Source organism: Pelobates fuscus, chromosome 1 (assembly GCF_036172605.1).
Source record: "Pelobates fuscus isolate aPelFus1 chromosome 1, aPelFus1.pri, whole genome shotgun sequence".
Lineage (NCBI taxonomy): Eukaryota > Metazoa > Chordata > Amphibia > Anura > Pelobatidae > Pelobates > Pelobates fuscus.
In genome coordinates, this window is record NC_086317.1 from 200,535,946 (window position 1) to 200,557,230 (window position 21,285).

Sequence of the window (21,285 nt, forward strand, 5' to 3'; positions counted from 1 at the left end):
AAAACAGCTCTACAAGTGTAGAGTTGGTGGTATAATCCCCACCATGGATTATTTGTCCAGATGTTAGGTTGCCAGGATTGAAAGTAGGAATAATGATAAAGTAGCAAAAAAAATAAAAAATATGGCAACACCAAAAGTGTATAAGCCAAAAAAATACTTTGCTGTAAAACAAATAGAAACAAGCAAAAGTAATCCACAACACGCTTCTCCTTACAAAAGGCTTTCCCAAATGAAATTACACAATACATGGCATTCTGGGTTAGGTAAGGTAACACACAAGTGAAAATTTAAATATTGAGGTTAAAATGGTCAATTATATGATCATGTGACTATGTAAGTGCTAATAATCTGAGTAAAGTGTATTACTGGGGTAATGGAAAACCTACATATATGAGAGGAAAGCCACACAACGGGTGGTGGAGGGCAAAAAAGACGGCTAAACTAAAAGTTAAAAAATCTGGGCCTTCAGGAACTGGAATACTAGCCCAATCCTTCTCGGCGGGGCGGCACCCTTCTTGGTCGGTTGAACGAATCACTTTGTTCATGCCCAGAGCAATGGCTTCGAGATCCAGTGACTTACCAGCATGAAGAGCGATATCACTCAACCTAGTTTACTCTATAAACCTGTGTGTACCTTCTGAGATTTTTTTTCTATATCACTGTACCGTTTATTTTTAGTTAACACCAGATAATTATTTTACCCTGGCTCTGTAAGCTGATGCTCTCTCAGTCCCAAAAGGCGTATTTCCCTCCACACTAGCTGACTACACCGCGGCCTGCTGACAGCATCCCAAATTTTGACGGTGTGTATCACCATTAGGCAAATTATTTATGTATTTTTATAGATGTAGTTGAAGGTTTAACAATTGATGGACATAGCCGACTATCCCTTAGCAACCTCCCTACTGTTAAACTACCGCCTTGAGTGATTTTAAGCAAGGGACCCACCCGAAAACTAAGCCGATTACCTCCTTGACCAGTTCAATCATTTCTTAAAAAGCAACGTGCAGTACTTCTGACCTGTTCCATATGTTTATTGCAATAGCCTTATGACATGTTGTTGACAAGATTATAAGCCTATGTTTGCCCAACAAAAATAAAGAATGTAAAAATGCGTTGCATCACTTGATGAAAATGAGAATCGAAAGGGTCCTTGGGTAGTGTAGGCTGAGGGGATTTAGGAGAGCCCTAACGTGAAGCAGACCAAAACTAGTGCTGGAAGGAGTCGGGCAAAATCGCAGGTCACGTGAGACTGTGGTGGCCATTTAGAAAAAGAGAAATAAAATGGGCTACAAGGGCTGGATTAGGTCAAAAAAAGTCCTTCAAAACTGTGCAAAGCATAAAAACAAAAGCCAAGTTAAAAAGGGAAAGGCAGAATAAAAATGGAAGATATAAAGAAAAAGCAGGTCTAACTATAGTCTTTAGAAAACAGGCCCATGGATAAAAATATAGGTAAAAATTAAATACATGAAAAACATATATATATATATATATATATATATATATATACAGTTAATACATTGCTAAACCCAAATACACACACCAGTCAAGCCATAAGACTTGCTTTTCCCACAAAAATCTCACTTGAACAATGCTCTCACTACTGGAAGGGATTCTGGGTAGGCATATGTAAATGCGCTCAACAAAGAATTACATTTTTGTCTCATAATTCCACTTTATACACGGATTCCTTGGAGTATGTGTCTGCTCCTCTGCCTGAGTTGTGTTTCAAAGCTGTTGTATAGAGCAAAGCCAGTGAACCACTCATGGACAGCTGTTTCGTTGTTAATACAACTCATCAGCATGAGGTTGGTTACTGGCTTGGCAATACTTGTAAAGTACATACCAAAAAAGAGTTGTGGTGGGGAAAAGTGTGGATGAAAAACCCTTCCACCTGAAGTAAGTGGATAGTTAATACATTGCTAAACACAAATACATACACCATAGTCAAGCCATAATATATACACACATTTCTTTTTAAATACAACAACAAATACAAAGTTTTTTCAGAGGAAATTAAAAGATCAAATTCTGCATTTAAGGTCATCCAGCTCTAAGGTTTTTAAATTAAAAACGTAGTTAATCCAGCTTCTGCCTAATAATTTTCTAATATCACTGCGTTTGATATGGAGTTTTTTTGTATTTTTTTTTAGGTTTCTTATTGTAGTTTTTGGTGTGAAAGGTTTTCAGGCTTGTGGCTCCCATGAATACATTTTTTTTTTTTTTTCAGGGATGATGTTTCTTAGTACCTCATCCTTTTGTAAAATATGCGAATGTTTTCGTTTAATTTTATTTTTACTCTTATTAACCCCTTAAGGACAGAGCTTCAGAAGCTTGTCTTTCACTTAATGACGTCATTTTTTGCATTTTTTGCTGTTTGCGTTCAACTGCAATTTGCATTTTACTAATTTATTGCACCGACGCATATTATATACCGTTTTTTAAAGGACAGAAAGGGCTTTAACCCCTTAAGGACCAAACTTCTGGAATAAAAGGGAATCATGACGTGTCAGACATGTCATGTGTCCTTAAGGGGTTAATTTGATGTAACATATATATACATAAATGCTTATTTATTATTGAAAAAATACAGAAAAATGCAAAAAAAAATTAAACATTTTGATTTTTTTTTTACAGTTTTTGCAATAATAATGTGTGCACAATTAGTGCAGGTTAAGGAAAGTAATTAAAAACAAATTAATTTAGTTGTTCTGATTTACAGAATATATAATGTGTCTGGGATTTTAAGTTTTTTTTGGTAGTTACAGGTCACAAAGCACAAGGAGTAAAAAAAACTTTTAATGTGGAGTGATTTTAGAATTTGGTATGTTTGTCTTGTAAGCTTAATAGCCATAAAAGAAAACAAAATTTCCACACAAAAGTATATATTTAAATAAAGTAGACACCACAGGCTATTTACCTAAGGTTGTTTTGACACTTTCTACGTAGCCATTTCACCGCCAACCTCTGCTAAATATTGGAGTAAAATTTTATTTTTGGGGGGTTTTGGCACACAAACTTATAACAAAGAACTTCTCATGTGTATTTTGTAAAGTTGGTGTGTGCTATTCCTGTACAAAGTTTTATTTTGTATTCAGTTACATCTGCTGAGTAAAATGACACCCCCATTGTATGTCTATGGCACTATTTTGTGAAGCTACAGTGCCATATAGGAGACCTGTCCTTTTCAGTATTCACAGTCGAATTTTGAGAGACTGATTTAATGAGCCTATGCTTCCATTTGGGGTATTATAGTAGTTTGACTGTTAAAAAAAAAAAACCACAAAGGCCTACCATTTGTAAAAGTAGACACTCCAAGGTATCTCATAAGGTGCATATTGTGCCTTAACATGCCCCCATTATTTCACCAATATATGCCAAAGTATGTGGTAAAAAATTATTTTGGGCATTTTTTACATACGGATTGCATTTTTGCTGGGCATTTTGTATATTTCATATATGCCACTAAGTTCAATCCCCCCAAATTATGCTCAGCTAAGTCTTCTGAGTAAAAGGACACCCCCATTGTATGTCTTTGGCACTATTTCGTGAAGCTACAGTGCCATACAGGAGACCTGCCCTTTTCAGTATTCACAGTAGAATTTTGAGAGACGGATTTAATGAGCCTATGCTTCCATTTGGGGTATTATAACAGTTTGACGGTTCATAAAAACCCCACAAAGGCCTACCATTTGTAAAAGTAGACACTCCAGGGTATCTCATAAGGTGCATATTGTGCCTTAGCATGCCCCCATATTTCCACCAATATATGCCAAAGTATGTGGTAAAAAAAATATTTTGGGCATTTTTTTTTTACATACGGATTGCATTTTTGCATATTTCATATGTGCCACTAAGTTCAAACCCCCCAAATTATGCTCAGCTAAGTCTTCTGAGTAAAAAGACATCCCCAATGAATGTCTTTGGCACTATTTCGTGAAGCTACAGTGCCATATAGGAGACCAAGCCATATCAGTTTTTACCGAACTTTGACGCTGGGCCTATGTGCAATTTCCAAGCATCTTTGCAGGTTTTAAATTCAAACTACCCCACAAAGGCCTACCATTTCTTAAAGTAGACACCCCAGGGTATTTCAAAAGGCATATTTTGAACCTTAGCGTGGGATCATTTTTCCGCTAGCGTGTACCAAGTGTAGTGGTAATAAGAGTTTTTTCTGCCTTTTTGACACACAAAGTGAGTTTGCACAGTATATTTTGCAAACCATATGTGTACTACCACTGTATAATACTTCATATGTTGCTCAGCTATGTCTGCTGAGTACAAAAATACCCCCGTATGTACCTTTGCCATGTATATGTGGACATCGGAGGGGCACATTTGGGACACAGCCATTCCATTTTTTTTTTCTCCAAACTTTAAATTTTTACGCTGTGCCCATGTCCCATTTTAGAGTATTTTACCAGGCTATATAATCCAAATACCCCATAAAGCCATACCATTTCTTAAAGAAGACATCCCAGGGTATTTCAAAAGGCATATTTTGAACGTTAGCGTGGGATCATTTTTCCGCTAGCTTGTACCAGGTGTAGTGGTAATGAGCGTTATTAAAATGTATTTTTTAACTTTTTAAAACTTTTTTACTTTTTAAAACGATTTTTAAAACTTTTGTTTTGCTTATTAATTTTTGTAAAGTTTCCTAAAGTTTCGTAAAACTTTTTTTTACAGATTTAACATTTTTCTAAGCTTTTTTTTTACCGTTAACCCCTAACTAGCGGTAAGCAGCACTAACAGTAAATTCCCCATTTTCCTATAACTCCCACCCACCCCAGCTATCAAAATATTTAATTATACAATATTTAAATTAGTTAATTAAATAAATTTAACCCCTGAGGGTTAAAAAATAAATAAAAGTTAATCGTCAGGGGGTTAAAAAAAATTAGATCACAGTATAATACTGTGATCTGTATTTTGATCACTGTAGGCAGTGATCGACTGGCAGGGAAGGGGTATTTTTTACTTAAACGTTATTACAAAACTTTTTTTAACTTAATTTTTTAAAGCTTATTTTAAAACTTTAACGTTAACCCCTGGTTAGCCTAACACTAAATCCCCCAATTCCCCACTAACTTCCACCCTCCCCAGCTAGCTAAATTAATAATTTTAAAATATTTAAATTAATTAATAAAATAAATGTAACCCCTGAGGGTTAAAAAAAAAAAAAAAAAAAAAAAGAATTAACCCTCAGGGGTTAAAAATAAATAAATCAGATCATAGTAAAATGTAATCCCTTCCAATTGATCACTGTAGTCAGTGATCAATTGGCAGGGAAGGGGTTAATTTTTTATTAAAATGGGTAAAGGGGGGTGGGATTTTAATTTAACTTTGTTTTTTTCCACCAGGGGGCAGGATCAGCACTGATCCGTCTCCCTGCACTTCACAGTGAACCCGGAAGTGCAGGGAGACGGAGGTGAGTATACTGAGCACATGTGCCCACTCTGACATGCTGTCAGAGCGGGCACATGAGCTGGGACAGCCCGATCCGGTGCTCTCGGTCTGCCTCTAATACAGAGGCAGACCGGAGCACCATTAACCCCACGATAGCGGCGATCTGGGGTTAATTTTACCGCGTGACGGACGAGGTCCGTCACTCGTCATTAAGGGTTTCCCCTGAGTGACGGACCTTGTCCGTCACTCGTCGTTAAGGGGTTAAGGACTGAGCCAAATGTACACGTTGTGAACAAAACAAAACGTAAACAAAACCTGGCATTTGCGCTATATGTCTGTCCAACCGTAATTCACCTCTTTCATATTAAATGCACCCACCCTTATTATATATCATTTTATTCAGGGGAAACAGGGCTTCCATTTAATATCAAATATTTACCTATAAAACATAATTTAGTATTAAAAAAAAGGGAGAAAATAAGAAATGTTATTTTTTTTGTTCTACATGACATTTTAACTGTCAATGTCATAATACCGTTTACTTTTACTGTAATAAAATACACATTTGTATTCAGCAAAGTCTCACGTGTAAAACAGTACCTCCTATGTATATGTTTTATGGTGTTTTGGGAAGTTACAGGGTCAAATATAGCATGTTACATTTGAAATTGAAATTCGCCAGATTGGTTACGTTACCTTTGAGACTGTATAGTAGCCCAGGAATTAAATTTACACTCATAATGGCATACCATTTGCAATAGTAGACAACCCAAGGTATTGCAAATGGGGTATGTCAAGTCTTTTTTAGTAGCCATTTGGTCACAAACACTGGCCAAAGTTATGTATTTGTATTTACTTTGTATCACACAGCCTGGTTACAATGCTGCTGCCCATCCCATGTGTTCCCTATTAAGGGTTAATAAGTATAGGGGTGTATATAAAAAATACCCCTTTCTGTCTCATTAGAGATATCTTTGCCAGAAGCTCAAGGAAGCAGGCTGAAGGGTCAGTGTTAGGACCCGCTTAGGGGGGTCTGCCTTGAAGTTGGCAGGCGGGCATTCCCTCCAATGGCCATTGGAGCAACTAAATGACCTCCATTTGTCTAAATATACATAGGGATTAAGGAGAAAGCGCAGGTAACATTTTTCTTTTCTTTGGTTTTTACTATATATTGGAGCTGATGTGTATTGTAGTCCTTGCTGCTTAACCCCTTAAGGACACACGACGTGTGTGACACGTCATGATTCCCTTTTATTCCAGAAGTTTGGTCCTTAAGGGGTTAAAGGGACACTCCAGGCACCCAGACTACTTCTGCTCATTGGAGTGGTCTGGGTACCAACTCCCACTACCCTTAACCCTGCAAGTGTAATTATTGCAGTTTTTCATAAACTGCAATATTTACATTGCAGGGTTAACTCCACCTCTAGTGGCTGTCTATTAGACAGCCACAAGAGGTCACTTCCTGGGTTCTAGCACAGGTTTCCTGTACTAGAGCGTCGCTGGACGTCCTCACGCTGTGTGAGGACCTCCAGCGTCGCTCAAAACCCCATAGGAAAGCATTGAAATGATGTTTCAATGCTTTCCTATGGGGAGACGTAATGCGCATGCGCGGCATTTCCGCGCATGCGCATTAGGTCTCCTCGGCCGGTGAGCGAGATTAGTCTCGCCCACCTGCCGACGTAATCACTAGGAGGAGCGTCGCGGAGGCGGAGACAGCGGCGAGGGACATCGCCGCTGTCCCAGGTAAGTGACTAAAGGGGTTTTCACCCCTTCAGTAACCGGGGATTGGTGGGTGGGAGGGAGAGGGACCCTCCAGTGCCAGAAAAACGGATCGTTTTTCTGGCACTGGAGTTTCCCTTTAAGCGCAGGACTTCTCTTTTTGTATTTGTATTTACTTTGTATCACACAGCCTGGTTACAATGCTGCTGCCCATCCCATGTGTTCCCTATTAAGGGTTAATAAGTATAGGGGTGTATATAAAAAATACCCCTTTCTGTCTCATTAGAGATATCTTTGCCAGAAGCTCAAGGAAGCAGGCTGAAGGGTCAGTGTTAGGACCCGCTTAGGGGAGTCTGCCTTGACGTTGGCAGGCGGGCATTCCCTCCAATGGCCATTGGAGCAACTAAATGACCTCCATTTGTCTAAATATACATAGGGATTAAGGAGAAAGCGCAGGTAACATTTATCTTTTCTTTGGTTTTTACTATATATTGGAGCTGATGTGTATTGTAGTCCTTGCTGCTTAAGCGCAGGACTTCTCTTTTTGTATTTGTATTTACTTTGTATCACACAGCCTGGTTACAATGCTGCTGCCCATCCCATGTATTCCCTATTAAGGGTTATTAAGTATAGGGGTGTATATAAAAAATACCCCTTTCTGTCTCATTAGAGATATCTTTGCCAGAAGCTCAAGGAAGCAGGCTGAAGGGTCAGTGTTAGGACCCGCTTAGGGGGGTCTGCCTTGACGTTGGCAGGCGGGCATTCCCTCCAATGGCCATTGGAGCAACTAAATGACCTCCATTTGTCTAAATATACATAGGGATTAAGGAGAACGCACAGGTAACATTTTTCTTTTCTAAAGTTAGCGTTAGTATTTGTTTGTGTGTGAAAAATGCAAAAAAATGCAAATTTTGGCCAGTGTTTGTGCCAAAAAAGACTGTACATACCCCATTTTCAATACCTTGGGTTGTCTACTATTGCAAATGGTATGCCATCATAGGGGTAATTTTCATTCTTGGGCTACCATAGGGTCTAAAAAAGACTGGACATACCCCATTTGCAATACCTTGGGTTGTCTACTATTGCAAATGGTATGCCATCATAGGGGTAATTTTCATTCTTGGGCTACCATAGGGTCTCAAAGGCAACGTAACCAATCTGGCGAATTTTAATGTGAAAAAAATGAAACACAAGCCTTATATTTGACGCTGTAACTTTTGAAAACACCATAAAACCTGTACATGAGGGGTACTATTTTACTCGGGAGACTTAGCTGAACACAAATATGTGTTTCAAAACAGTAAAAAGTATCACAGCAATAATATCGTCCGTGTAAGTGCCGTTTGTGCGTGAAAAATGCAAAAAAAACTACACTTTTACTGGCGATATCATCATTGTAATACATTTTACTGTTTTGAAACACTAATATTTGTGTTCAGCAAAGTCTCCCGAACTACCGAATGAGGATTGAATATACTAGGTTTCCTTACAAACGTTAAATACCAATATTATATAACTTTTGTAATGGGGCATAAAACACAATGTGATCACATGTTGTATGGCATAAGGGTTGCCAACACTGACACAGCAACCTTGAAGATGTGAGTTGTAGAAGCCATACTAGTGCATTCAGGTCATCTCTGTTAAAATGCCCTAGTCAAAGCTCTCCAGTTGGCACCCCAGCACACAATCCATTGTCTTTTTTGTTGTTGAGATTAAGACAAAATAAGTGCAAATATATGCTCATTCACATAGTAATCTAAAACTGTAATAACCCATTGTAGGAGGGTCAGATAAAATCACAAAATTTAACGACAAACCGATTTAACATCTGTTGGACATACCATAAATTTTACATAGTGATAGAGTACATACCCTCTTGGGCATGTTTAATCTGTGGTTGTTTTTTGTCATAGATATACTATATATTTTTTCCCCTTTTATCTTTTTGATTACATGACTTATGGAGTCGATTAAATAAAACTTACATTTCTTTCTTAGTTTGCACGGACATTTCTACAATTATTGCACTCATATCATCCTTTTTCAAACGTGATATTTCAGCTTGGAAAAGATATAATCATTCCCATTTCATTTTATTTACAGAGGAAATTAATCTTTTAAAAATGGTACCTGAATATATGTTATATACAATATTTACAGAAATACCCAAAAGGGAATCTATATAACAAATCTATTTTGTGTTCTCTAGCCAAGTTGATGGTGGTTGGAAACCATTCTTTCAAAGAGTTCCAACATTGTCGAAAAGGCACACAGTCAGTCTCTTGAACGAAACATTTCCTAGAGCCTGCTTTCAACTTGAAGTGATGATGTACATGCTAGGTTCTTGCAGTTTCAAGTCCTAACTCATGCATGTGGTCATAAAACATAAGCTCTACATATTCTCTCATGTACTAAATTGCAAGGGTCTATACAGAGATTAAAATGTACACCTTTTTGTTTTGTTTTTTAGTTAGACTTTTTCACTGTTAAAAGTATTTTATAACACTTCACAATTACGTGCATATATTTTTAAAGTCTCAATGTAAACAAATAACTTGTAGTTAATGGATTAGGGCAATTCATCAAAGCACTGGCTAGTCAAATTCAAGAGTATGGATGTACCACCATCTAGTGGCGACACCTGTGTTACCACAAGGAAGTGAACGTCAAACCTTAAAGAGGAAGAGAAGGGAAAAAAACAAACAAAACAAAAAAACCAAACAAGGGACCGCATTTAAAAATGTACATTTATTTTGTAATCCTCAAATAAAATAAAAAAATCCTAGTTTTTGTCACATATGCCAGAAACTCTCTCTTCTAATGATAAAATTAGAGCGCTAACATGTGTGGGAAAACTGTGCACCCAAAGGCACCCCTACACGTATGTGAATATACACACATTTCATCACTTCATACAACACATTCTTAGACGTGCAGAGCAAAGGCACATTATGCATTTGCACACTCCCCTCACACACGGGCGCAGTTGCTGGCACTGTTATTATTGCACAATCATATATATGTATATATTTTTATATACACATTTGTAGAAGCCGTGCTAAGTAAAAAGCATGTGTTCCCAATGGTGCACTTAAATATTTGCCCTTACGGCAAGAGCAAGATAAGTTCATAAAGGATGTAGCTCGTTTAAGCAGAGCAATCATCTCTTGTTTTCCCATTCACCCACTTGTCTCACTGTATCTGTATAGTGTGGTAGGCCTACCCACTCTACATTACTGTTGAATATGTAGGCGCCTTATGAATAAAGAAGATAGTATTAGTTTTGAATTCCAACAAGCATGGAGTGACTAGCTTGGTAAAGGCAATAGCTCTTGTCCTATACTTTGTGAGAACAAGTACATACAATTCATGTAATTTTTACAATGCTCACAAAGAATTTTATAATAATTTAATACTTCCCTATTGCCTATCCATATAAATGCCCCATTGTGGTGAATGAGGGAGGAATGCATTCTAAATAAACAAACATTTGTCTATACAGTGATTTCTGTTTTAACATATTTGCTGCTGGTGTGTTGGGGGTCAAAGCTAATGTGCACACGTGTGTATGTATATACACACACTATTTGTTTTTATACATTCACATGAAAGAACTTGCAGCTGGGATGCGAAGATGCCTAGTTGTGAAATTTGTGCACAGGAACTCATTCCTTCACTGAATCTTAAAGCAACAATTACTCGTGTCTGAAAAACTTTCCCCAAAGTCTTTATTTTTAATAATTTAAGAGTTAACCTGGTCTTAACCTTTTCCAAAATGTTCTCATAATTTAGCATCAGGAGTAAACTGTTAGACACTGTTGACGTTCCTTGCTGGTATAGGATGGATGGAACGGATTGACCAAATGAAAAATGTACTGTACCTCAAGGGGTTAAGAAGATTTTCTTGTGAATCCATCTGTATTGGAATGTTCAAGAGACTTAAACGGCCCATACTATGCTCTTGTGGAGCAGAGCAGTGCCCAACTACAAATAGGCTAAAATTCTTAGAGATTTGCTAGTTCCTGGCAATATCTCTTCACAACATCCATCTTGCATCAGCTGCACAGATTACAAATAGGAGAGAACACTCACATTTTTAACCCCTTCAAATACATATTTGCAATGGAAGCCCTTTAAAACCACTCCCATTGCAATCAGCAATCAAAAATAGAGCATACATATGAATTAAAATACAGCAAAAAGTACCATGTACAAAACTGTGATATGATGTGAACCAAATATACAAATAAATTCAATATTCTTTGGTTAGAAACAAATTAAAAAAAAAAAGAATAGGTGGGAATGAATGAGAAAACAGGCCTGGTAAGTCCCAATTAAAAAACAATATATATAAATAAAATAAAAGGAGAAGGGAAAACAGTGTGAACGATAACGAGAGAAAGGGAGAAAGTTGAAAAGAAGTGTTCAAAAGGATAATGATAACAGACAATAATAGTTGTGTTGAGGCATGGAGAGAAAAATAAAATAAAAAATATATATAAAAAACTTCAATACATTTTCTTCTGATGTAGACCCACTGCTATCTTGCACAGTTCAGTATGTCAAAGGAATCACTCTGGCTTTTGAAGGAAAGGTTGGCTCTCCTCTGGTTGGGGCCCTGGGTCACTTAAGCAGCGCTGAAGACGTTGAGAGTTTGGACTATCACTAGGAGCAAAAACATCATCTGCTCCAGGTGAGGGAGGTTCCTGGATCTTCATGGTGATACCAATTTCACCCTCGTCCTCTTGTGTCTCATTCATCATCTCTACAGACTCTGGTGATGCAGGGTCTATAGTGATCATTGGGAGACCTTCAGAATTTGGTTTAGGTTCATAGGCAAGGGGGTCTAAGGAATAGTGGAAAGAAAATTGTGATTAGATTCAGTGTCAACCAGACTATTTAAGAGACCATATAGGTCAAGTCTAAGAGGGCATTGTGGTTGTCATTTGGTAGCACAAAGGGGAAAGACATATTGTAACAGTGTGTAATGTACATCATGTCATAAGTTCCATGTTGCAGGTCCTATTGCAGTTTTGTGAATCAACAATTACTTGATGGCAGTAAGGGAGGACTGAATAAAAAGTAACTGAATAAAAAGTATAGTTACGAGAAAACAATATAGGCAGAATGAAGATGATAGAAAGGGGGGATTAAGTATGACCAGAAAGAACAGGGAGAAGGCAAAAAAAAAATGGAAAAAAAAATAATCAGTGGCTACCATGGGGATTAAAGATGGGCAACTGCACTCACCCAATGGAAAAGACATGATGAGATGTTAAAGGCCTCAAAGTAGAAATAAGGTGGTGGATTGAAGGGGATGGTTAAGAAAATGCAAGAGGTACAGTCTCCACTATTTATGGAGAAGAGGAGGAGAAAAAAAAATAAACAATAAAAGGGAAGCAAGAGGTGTTGGAAGGAGTTGGAAGCGGAGAATGCAGAGTGAATTTCAAAATGGTATGGTGAGAACACGATAGTAAAGGAGAAATTGGCAATCAGGAATGGAGAATGCAAGGAAGAAGAAATTTACTGAAAAATGGTTTCCATATAAGAAGCAGCAGCACTCAACAGTGGGTAGCTGCCCTCAACTCTGAATTCTGAACAGGTCATACCAAAGAAACTGAAGGTACACATTTAAAAAAAAAAAAAAACTTTAGCTCTACCTTGGATCCCTCTTCAACTCTTCAGTCTCAGCATGGGACATTCATCAGGATTCTGTCCTGAGGAAAGTCCCACACTGGTACTGAAACATCGACCTGTTTTGGCATCACTGTATGCACTTTAACATGTGCACATATTATCCACGAAGGAATAAATGCTAAGTTTTAAACCGAGACAGTAGGTGCAGTCTATTACTAATTGTTTTGTAACTACCTGTCTAGCACCTGGTATTTATATCTTTGAAACTGTAAACATTTGAGTCTGTGTGCAGAGAGCTACCTCCATTAATATAAATATACTAGAGAAGTGCAGGCGGATGATAGCAAACTAAGGGAAGATGATCAGGACAGAAGGAGTTGAAGTTCCAGAAGTTCAAATAGAAGATGTAGAGAACAGCTACAAGTACCTGGGGGTACCACAAACGCATGGCATCCATGGGGAAGAGGCAAGAAGGATAGCAACATCCAAGTAATAATTTGTTTGTTTTTTTATATATTATATATATATATATACACACACACACACACACACATATACATATACATATAACACACACTTTTGTTTTTTGATTTTCTCATCCCTCCTGGGTGGTATGTTTATTCCTCATTCCCGGGTCCTCTATCAGAAGTCTGGGAGTTTGAGGGTTCTGCGCAGAGTCTTAGCTGTTCCTAGAACTGCACTCTTCTGGACAGTGATCTCAAATGTCCCACCTGGAATCTGTTGAAGCCACTCCCCCAACTTGGGAGTCACAGCCCGAGTGCTCCTATCACAACTGGAACTACTACTGCCTTCACTTTTCACATTCTTTCTAGTTCTACTTTCAGTCATTGGTATTTCTCCACCTTCTCATGTTCCTTCTTCCTGATGTTATAGTCACTAGGTATTGCCACATCCTCCATGACTGCAGTCTTCCGTCCCTTGTCTACCACCACAATGTCAGATTGGTTGGCCAGCACTTGCTTATCTGTTTGAATCTTGAAGTCACACAGGATCTTAGCCCTGTCATTCTCAACTACCGTTTTTGGTATCCCCTATCTGGCAGGTCCATATTCCATGCAGATGTTTCGGTATACAATCCCAGCAACATTGTTGTGTCTCTCTGTGTATGCTGTTCTTGCTAACATCTTGCATCCGGCTACTAGGTGATTGACTGTCTTAGAGGCCTCTTTGCACAGTCTGCAGCTTGGGTCTTGCCTGGTGTGGTAGACTCCAGCTTCTATGGATCTGGTGCTGCTAGGATTAGTGCCTTAGTGCCGTCTTTCAGTCCTGCCTTTTCCAACCACTGGTAGGATTTTGTCATGTGAACCACATCCACTATCTGCCGGTGTTACACCCCATGGAGAGGTTTGTCTTTCCAAGCAACCTCCTATTTTCCTGCATCCTCTATCTGTTGAAGTCTCAGGCATTCCCTTAGCAGTTCATCTTTGGGAGTCATCTTTGTGATGTACTTGTGGATGCTCTGTGTTTCATCCAGGACTGTGGCCTTGACACTCATCAGGCCCCGGCCTCCTTCTTTCTGACAGGTGTACAGTCTGGGTGCTGGATTTTGGGTGGAATCCTCCATTCATAGGGAGTAGTTTTCTGATCTTGACATCCATGGTGACCAGTTCTTCTCTTGGCCAGGTTATGTATCCAGCTGGGTACCGGATTGATGGTTTGGATCTTGTTCTTGCCATTGAGCTGGGACTTCAGGACCTGCCTGACTCTTTGGAGGATGTTGCTATCCTCCTTGCCTCTTCCTCATTGTTGCCATGCGTTTGTGGTACCCCCAGGTACTTGTAGCTTTTCTCTACAACTTCTATTTGGGCTGGATCCCATGTAGAGGCCCCACACCAGCTCCCAAAGGTAGGAAGCAATCAGCAATAAATAAAATGATTTGTGAGTGTGTGCAAGAATGTAAATGTGTGTGTGTATCCGTGTCTGTCAGTGAGTGTATGTGTGTGTGTCAGTGAGTGTGTGTCGGTGAGTATTGCGATGGCTGAGGCTGGACAGTGGGGGACCTGGAGGGTGCAGATGGCGCCATTGGGGGTTTACCAGAGGCTGGACTCCGTAGTAGCATACTGGCAGTGGCAATGTGAGTGGAGTCTGCTTGTTGGCCAATAGTGTTTTTTAAACAGGGGAAAGGATTTAGTAGAGGGGATGGGCTTGGATTTAGTATAGAGGGAGAAGTGAGATTTAGTAAGGGGGGAACGACACTGGGATTTAGGAGAGGGGGTAAGTTTTTTTTATACTGTACTTTTCAAAATAAACCTACGTTTCTATGAAAATGTAATTTTTTTTGCAGCCCACACAAACTTAAACCTTGTTTATTTGGCACGTGCTAGCCTTTGAGTTTGATATGTTTGGTGTAGACTGTACTACCTGCTTGTAATAATGCTATCCATACATCCGGGCAATTAAATATGTTTTACCTAAACCTGACTTCAGGACAAAAAGTAGGTTAATATAGCACCCTTAGAAAGTCTTGTCTGACGACACCTTAAGATACAGTGATTGTAACTGCATTAAAACCACATGAACATGAACATTAGAAATAGCTTTAAATCTCAAGTTCATCAGGAGTTTTTTTTGCCAAATTTCTAAAAGGGCAAAATACTTTAACGTTTAAAATCTCTCCACTTGAGGCTCTTATCAAAGACTACGTATCTCCAAGCTGGTTATATTAAATGTTTATGGCCTTTGACTTTTAAACGAAAATAGGAAATGTTTTTCCAATACTTAAGATCAATACAGACATTTTCTTGGCTCGATTCAGGATAGTCTCATGATTCAGGAATTGAGCACTTAAAATATCATGCCCCTATGCTAGAAAAAAAGCAAGCCCGCAGGAGAATAGGTCCACACTACAAGCTCCTGAGAGGTACGCAGAGAAAATAATAGCATTACAAGTACACCTATAGAGTGTTGGAACTACCCAGAAGCAACCAGTACCTCCTGTTGGGATACCAAAAAGAAACAAGCGATTATATTAGGATTTATTTTTTTAATCCATGTAGAAATGGAGGACTGCCTCGCATGCAAGAAGGAATGGCAAATAATGGAATGTTCATGTGTGGTGAATGGCCTATCGTGCAGCTAAAGTTTTAAGTGTGCATCTTTTAAAACTTGTTAGTAGTTTCTTTGGCAGGACTATCCAGTAGATGAAGGCGTACTAACAAGATGTATTGAAAATTATATAGATTAGATCCACTCCAGTCATTAATCCTCACCTGAGCCCACACGAGCCCTAGACAGAGTGGGGGAGTCCAGTTTGTGTGCAGGGACAGTTAGGAAGTTGTTTGTCTAAAATAAAAAATAAAAAAATTCAATTAAAGAGGAAAGCCATATCACAACTCAAATTATACAATCTTCATATTCGTTTTCAACCATTTGCTCCCATGCATTACAAGTGCAGTCTTTCATTTGTTTCCTTTTCCATCATCGTAATGTTTTTATTTCCCCCACATTCTTCTTAATCCCAGTTCAGTTTTCTTCAGTTACACACAAACCCTTATTCTATACATTAGCCTCTCTTTCGAGTACTTTGCTTCATCTTCATTAATAATCAACTCTTCTAAAGTTGCCCATCTCACCCTCTGTTCAATGTGGTTTAATTTCTGTCTGCGGATTAACATCTGGTTCCAGGCATCTTCATATGGATCAGCCACTAGTGTATGCCTGTTATAAGAGCGCAGCTGAGGGAAGCAAAGTGAACAAAAAAAATTTAGAATTGCACACAGTTTGGACGATAAACAAATAAATAGTTGAATGCACAGAAAAAACAAAACAAAGGTACTATGAATACTGAAAGGTAAGAGGAAGTGGATGGAAGCTTAGATTGTTTTCGGTTAAAAATTGTTCTCACCCTCTGACGTGTCTTCTGCAAGTTAGTGCGAAGGATTTTGCGAATCTCCTCCTCTTTCACCTTTGACAAAGTTGGGATAAATCTTTCTATTGTCTTAGGCCTAGGCTGAATGTTCCTACACAGAAGGAATATTCAGAGTAATTAATAAATCAAATCACTTTCACTTGATCAAGATCACAACTCAAATCCCAAAATAAACATGGCTACTTATTTGCCCAGGAATTGTATAGACCTACAGTGAATAAGAAAATACAAAGTACTTCTGCTTCCCGAATTGCTGGATCTATATGGTGTGTCAATAGACTGCTGTACTTTTATATTTAGGGGGAAGAAATACAAGCCGACTGTCACTCAGCTGGGAATGCTTTTCATCAACTCCACAGAGCTTCGCGAGCCTGCCTTCCCCCTTCTTAAAGCAGTTAATTAAAGGGAAACCATAGTTCCAAAATGGCATGCAAATTTATCTCTGGATCACTCCATAATGTAAAAAGGATATCCTTGAATATTATGTTTTTGCAAGTAACGAAGGAAGGAAAGACTCTAAATAAACCACTTCTTTGTGCAGAGAATTCCATGTCCTTTTTGTTATTACTGTATAAAACAAACAAACAAAAAAAAAAAACACACATCCCCTTTCCTTTACCTTAGACCATGGGTTCCCAATTAATTTGTCCTGTGGAACCCTTTGACATCATGTATCAACAAAAAAAAACACCTTTTTTTTGTATGTGCTGGTGTGTATATATCGGACACACAGATACACAGACACACACACACCTTGAAACACTGTGTATCTATATATATATCTGACACACAGATACATACACAGTGTGTGTGTATCCATGTGTGTATGTATCTGACACACAGATACACATACCTTGACATACAGATCCACACACACTGACACATACATACCTTGATACACAAACTGACACAGGTACACACACGCATGCACATATGTTTAACTTATGCCAGGTCGGCAGCTGTTCACTTCCCGCTGCGCACGCGCTCCCTCCAGCCGGCGCTCTCTGTCTGGGAGGAAGTGCTGTCACTTCCTCCCAGCATCCCATACAACAGGGGGACGGTCGCGGTCTTCGACGCCCGCAGCAAATGCTTGGGCCACCCGACAGGCAAATCGCCGCGGAACCCCAATTTTGTTCTTGCAGAACCCACTAATTGGGAAACACTGCCATTGACTGAATAGAACTCCTTTCTTCCAGTCTATAGTCCGGTGTTATCCTAATTCACTACCATTTAGAGCAGTGGTTCACAAATTTTTTCGGTTCACGGCGCCCTTAAGATTTCAATATTTTATCAAGGCGGCCCTGTTCAGGCGCCTATCCAGAGCCTAATCTTGAGAGGGGCGCTGGTAGATTTAAAGAAACAATCCAGGCACAATAACCACTACAGCACTTTTTAGTGGTTATGGTGCCAGTAGTGCCTTCCCAGGGTAAGTATTCAAACAGTTTAAGAACAGTTTGACAACTTACCTGGGATCTGCTGGGATAGGGGATAGAGGCAGTAGTGTGAGGGGTGCAATGTGTGCATTGTGTTTGTGAAGCATGTAGAGTGTGTATGTGGGGAAGTTTGTGTGTGAGGGGTACACTGTGTGTATGGGAGGGAGGGGTAATTGTGTGTATGGGAGGGAGGGGTAATTGTGTGTATGGGAGGGAGGGGTAATTGTGTGTATGGGAGGGGTAATTGTATGTGAGGGGTAATTGTGTGTATGTGCAGAGCCAGCAGGGGAGAGCTAAGCACGGATGGTTCCCAGTGCTATGATGATATCATATGATCATAGCACTGGGGAAATATTTCACGGCATCTGGCATACAATGTGGGAACTGCTTGTGCATTCTTTACCCTGAAGTGCATAACTTTGCATTTTTTTATATTAAATTTCATCTGCCATTTGAGTAATCAGACCACCAATCAGAATCCCTCTGCAGCAAAGTACTATCTTGCTCACACTGTATTACGGTACAAAGTTTTGCGTCATCTGCAGACACTGAAACAGGACTTTCAATGCTTATGCTTACCAAAAGTCACCTAACAATCCAGAAGTCTCTCTAGTGTCTGTCTACCAGACAGAGGTGGAGTTAACCCTGGCAGGTAATTTATTTTTTGTGCGGTAGGGTTTTTTTTTGGTCAATGGTGGAGCCTTTCCTACACTTGTACCCAATTATTTTGTTACATCTGGGTCTGCTTTTTATGGTCTCGAGTGCTCCTTTTTACCTACGTAAACAAGAACCCTCCAGTTTGTCAATTCTCTTGCACAGACTGTATGAGGTCTGCAACTTTTGCATACAGGAAAAAAAAAATTCACGTTTTCTTTGGGAATATATCTTCTACATTCTTAAAAATTATAATAGGTTTCAATGAAGTGATCCTTTAACATTCTCAACAAAAAAAAAAGTAATTTGTATTCACATGTTGGGGTCCCCCCCCCACCAATTTCCCTCTTGATACAAGTCTCCCGAGTTGCTCTTGGGCAATTTCCACTAGTCCCTACATTTTTGCACTTAACCAACCATGTGCAAACAAAGATTCTCCCCATCCAACTCACTGCATGGACACTGTTGAAGGGATCTTTCCAACACCACCGCTCTCTACCAACTCTATTGCCTGCTTCATTTCCATTTTGTGATAGAAGGCAATCAATTGTGGCTCTGTAGACCTCTCTCCAGCAATAAGGCACTTCTTCACGTAAGTCTTATTGAAACGGTTCAGCCTAGTTGGAGAATAACATTTTGGTTATTAATCTGTTTCCAGCTTTCAATGTAAGTCAAAGTGTAATTCACGCTTTACAAGTGTTGCTATACTGCTTTATGCACATCAGTCGACTAGAGGAATTATATCTACCTTTCAATTCCCAGTACTTCCATGCATGTAAACTCAAAGACAAGTTGCATGTGAGAAAGAAATTACCTCTCACAGTCAGGGCTGGCCTTACGGTGTGCGGCGACACAGGGCGCCATTCGGCTGACAGACCTCACACATGGCCAGGTGACAGGAGTGCAGGGGGCACTAAATCAGGTGCTCGGGACTATGAAATAAAATAGAACGGCAGCGGGGGTGGGGGGGGGGGCTTACTAGTGGAAGAGGTGGGGTTAAATAGCTGCAGAGGCAGTCGCACTAAAAGCGACCAGGGAAGGAGGCCCTGCTTCCCGAACAACTAGACTACAGCTGCACTGCCTCCACTCCTCCCTTCCAGCTGTAATGGAAAGAGGTAAGTGCGTGTGTGTGCGCGACTGCATGCCTGTGAGTGCCTGTGCAACTGTCTGCCTGCGTGTGACTTTAACTGAGTGTGTATGTGTGCCTATCTGCGTAACCGCCCGCCTGCAACGGTGTGTTTGTCTCTGCCTGTAACTGTGCGCGTGCGACTGTCTGCCTGTAACTGTGCGCGTGCGACTGTCTGCCTGTAACTGTGCGCGTGCGACTGTCTGCCTGTAACTGTGCGCGTGCGACTGTCTGCCTGTAACTGTGCGCGTGCGACTGTCTGCCTGTAACTGTGCGCGTGCGACTGCCTCTAACTGTGTGTCACAGTATTATGTGACATACTTAGTCTGCCGCTCTGTAATGCAGTGGATGCAGTCTGGTAGCCTCTGGCCTGCCCTTCTCTGCTTGCTGCAGACCATAAGTAGCGGTCTTCCGAGCTCCGGCCAATTAGTGCGTTGCTGCAGATTACCAGAGGAAAGCTCTGACACTGTAAACTCCCGAGCTCGCGAGACAGTTACTCATAGTCTGCACCCAAGGAAGGGGCAGATCAGATTCCCAGCACACTGGAACACCAGAGATCTGCATTTCCCACATTCCCTCTCATTGTAAGGTAACAGGGAAGGGGGAATGAATGTATTTAAAATCATTATTAATTTAATAAATCCCCTATACAAGCCTACACACCTATACACATACACATATATATGGATGAAGGTGTATGACTGGGGAGGGGTGCCATGAAGACTTTTCGTACAGGGCACCTAATGGCCGGCCCAGTGCACAGTCATAGTTTAGACGATGCTGGCTGTGTCATCTCCAAGCATCTCTTTCTCAGCAATGGTGAATGAGTGGATGAAAGGCAAGTATAGTTACTATTCCATTTTTAGTAATAAGGGTCTTATGTAAACATCTGTAGAATGCTCATTTATCTTCACTGCCCTTCAATTCCAAACCTAGACCAGTGAACTTTCACTTGCTAGGTTTTTATCCTGAAAAGGTGTCAGAAACTGTTCAAAACTGGAGGTCAATGGTAAGGTAAATTAGGGCATTTTGCTTCATTAATACGAGCTGTAAACATCTACTGCACCGGTGTTACATACATAAGATTACATTTAAGCTTTTATATTCTTTGTGTGTAACTTTATGTTACTACAATCAAGGAAACATACTTATCCTTCCAATGATGGTGGCCGTAGTGACCACAGATATCCTCAATTCCTGTCAGAAGATGATCCAAAAACTAATAGGGGTAAAAAGGAGAGCAACATTAGTCTAAAATGGGATTGTTCAACTGCAGGGTATGCTAGGAATGTTATTAAAGTATTAATTTAATATAAATCTGGTTCTGAATTATACACGGCTTTCTAAGAAGAGAGACATACAGAAAGGAAGACGTTTAGTACTTTGGAATCTTCGATACATGAATTCACTGGTAGGTG

The 21,285-nt window shown here is 39.7% G+C and overlaps 1 protein-coding gene across 1 annotated transcript in view; it reads right to left on the reverse strand.

Moving 5' to 3' along the window:
- Positions 1 to 10,157: 10,157 nt before the first annotated feature.
- The window catches only part of SLC9A1 (solute carrier family 9 member A1), a 65,761-nt gene continuing 54,633 nt past the window's right edge, over positions 10,158 to 21,285 (reverse strand). Inside the window, exons 7-12 of the mRNA XM_063453490.1 lie at positions 21,016 to 21,086; positions 19,194 to 19,358; positions 16,631 to 16,745; positions 16,359 to 16,460; positions 15,996 to 16,068; positions 10,158 to 11,974 (exon numbers count right to left, since the gene is read on the reverse strand). Of these exons, the coding sequence (XP_063309560.1) occupies positions 11,700 to 11,974; positions 15,996 to 16,068; positions 16,359 to 16,460; positions 16,631 to 16,745; positions 19,194 to 19,358; positions 21,016 to 21,086 (801 nt within the window). The 3' untranslated portion in view covers positions 10,158 to 11,699. The remainder of the gene's footprint in view (positions 11,975 to 15,995; positions 16,069 to 16,358; positions 16,461 to 16,630; positions 16,746 to 19,193; positions 19,359 to 21,015; positions 21,087 to 21,285) is intronic.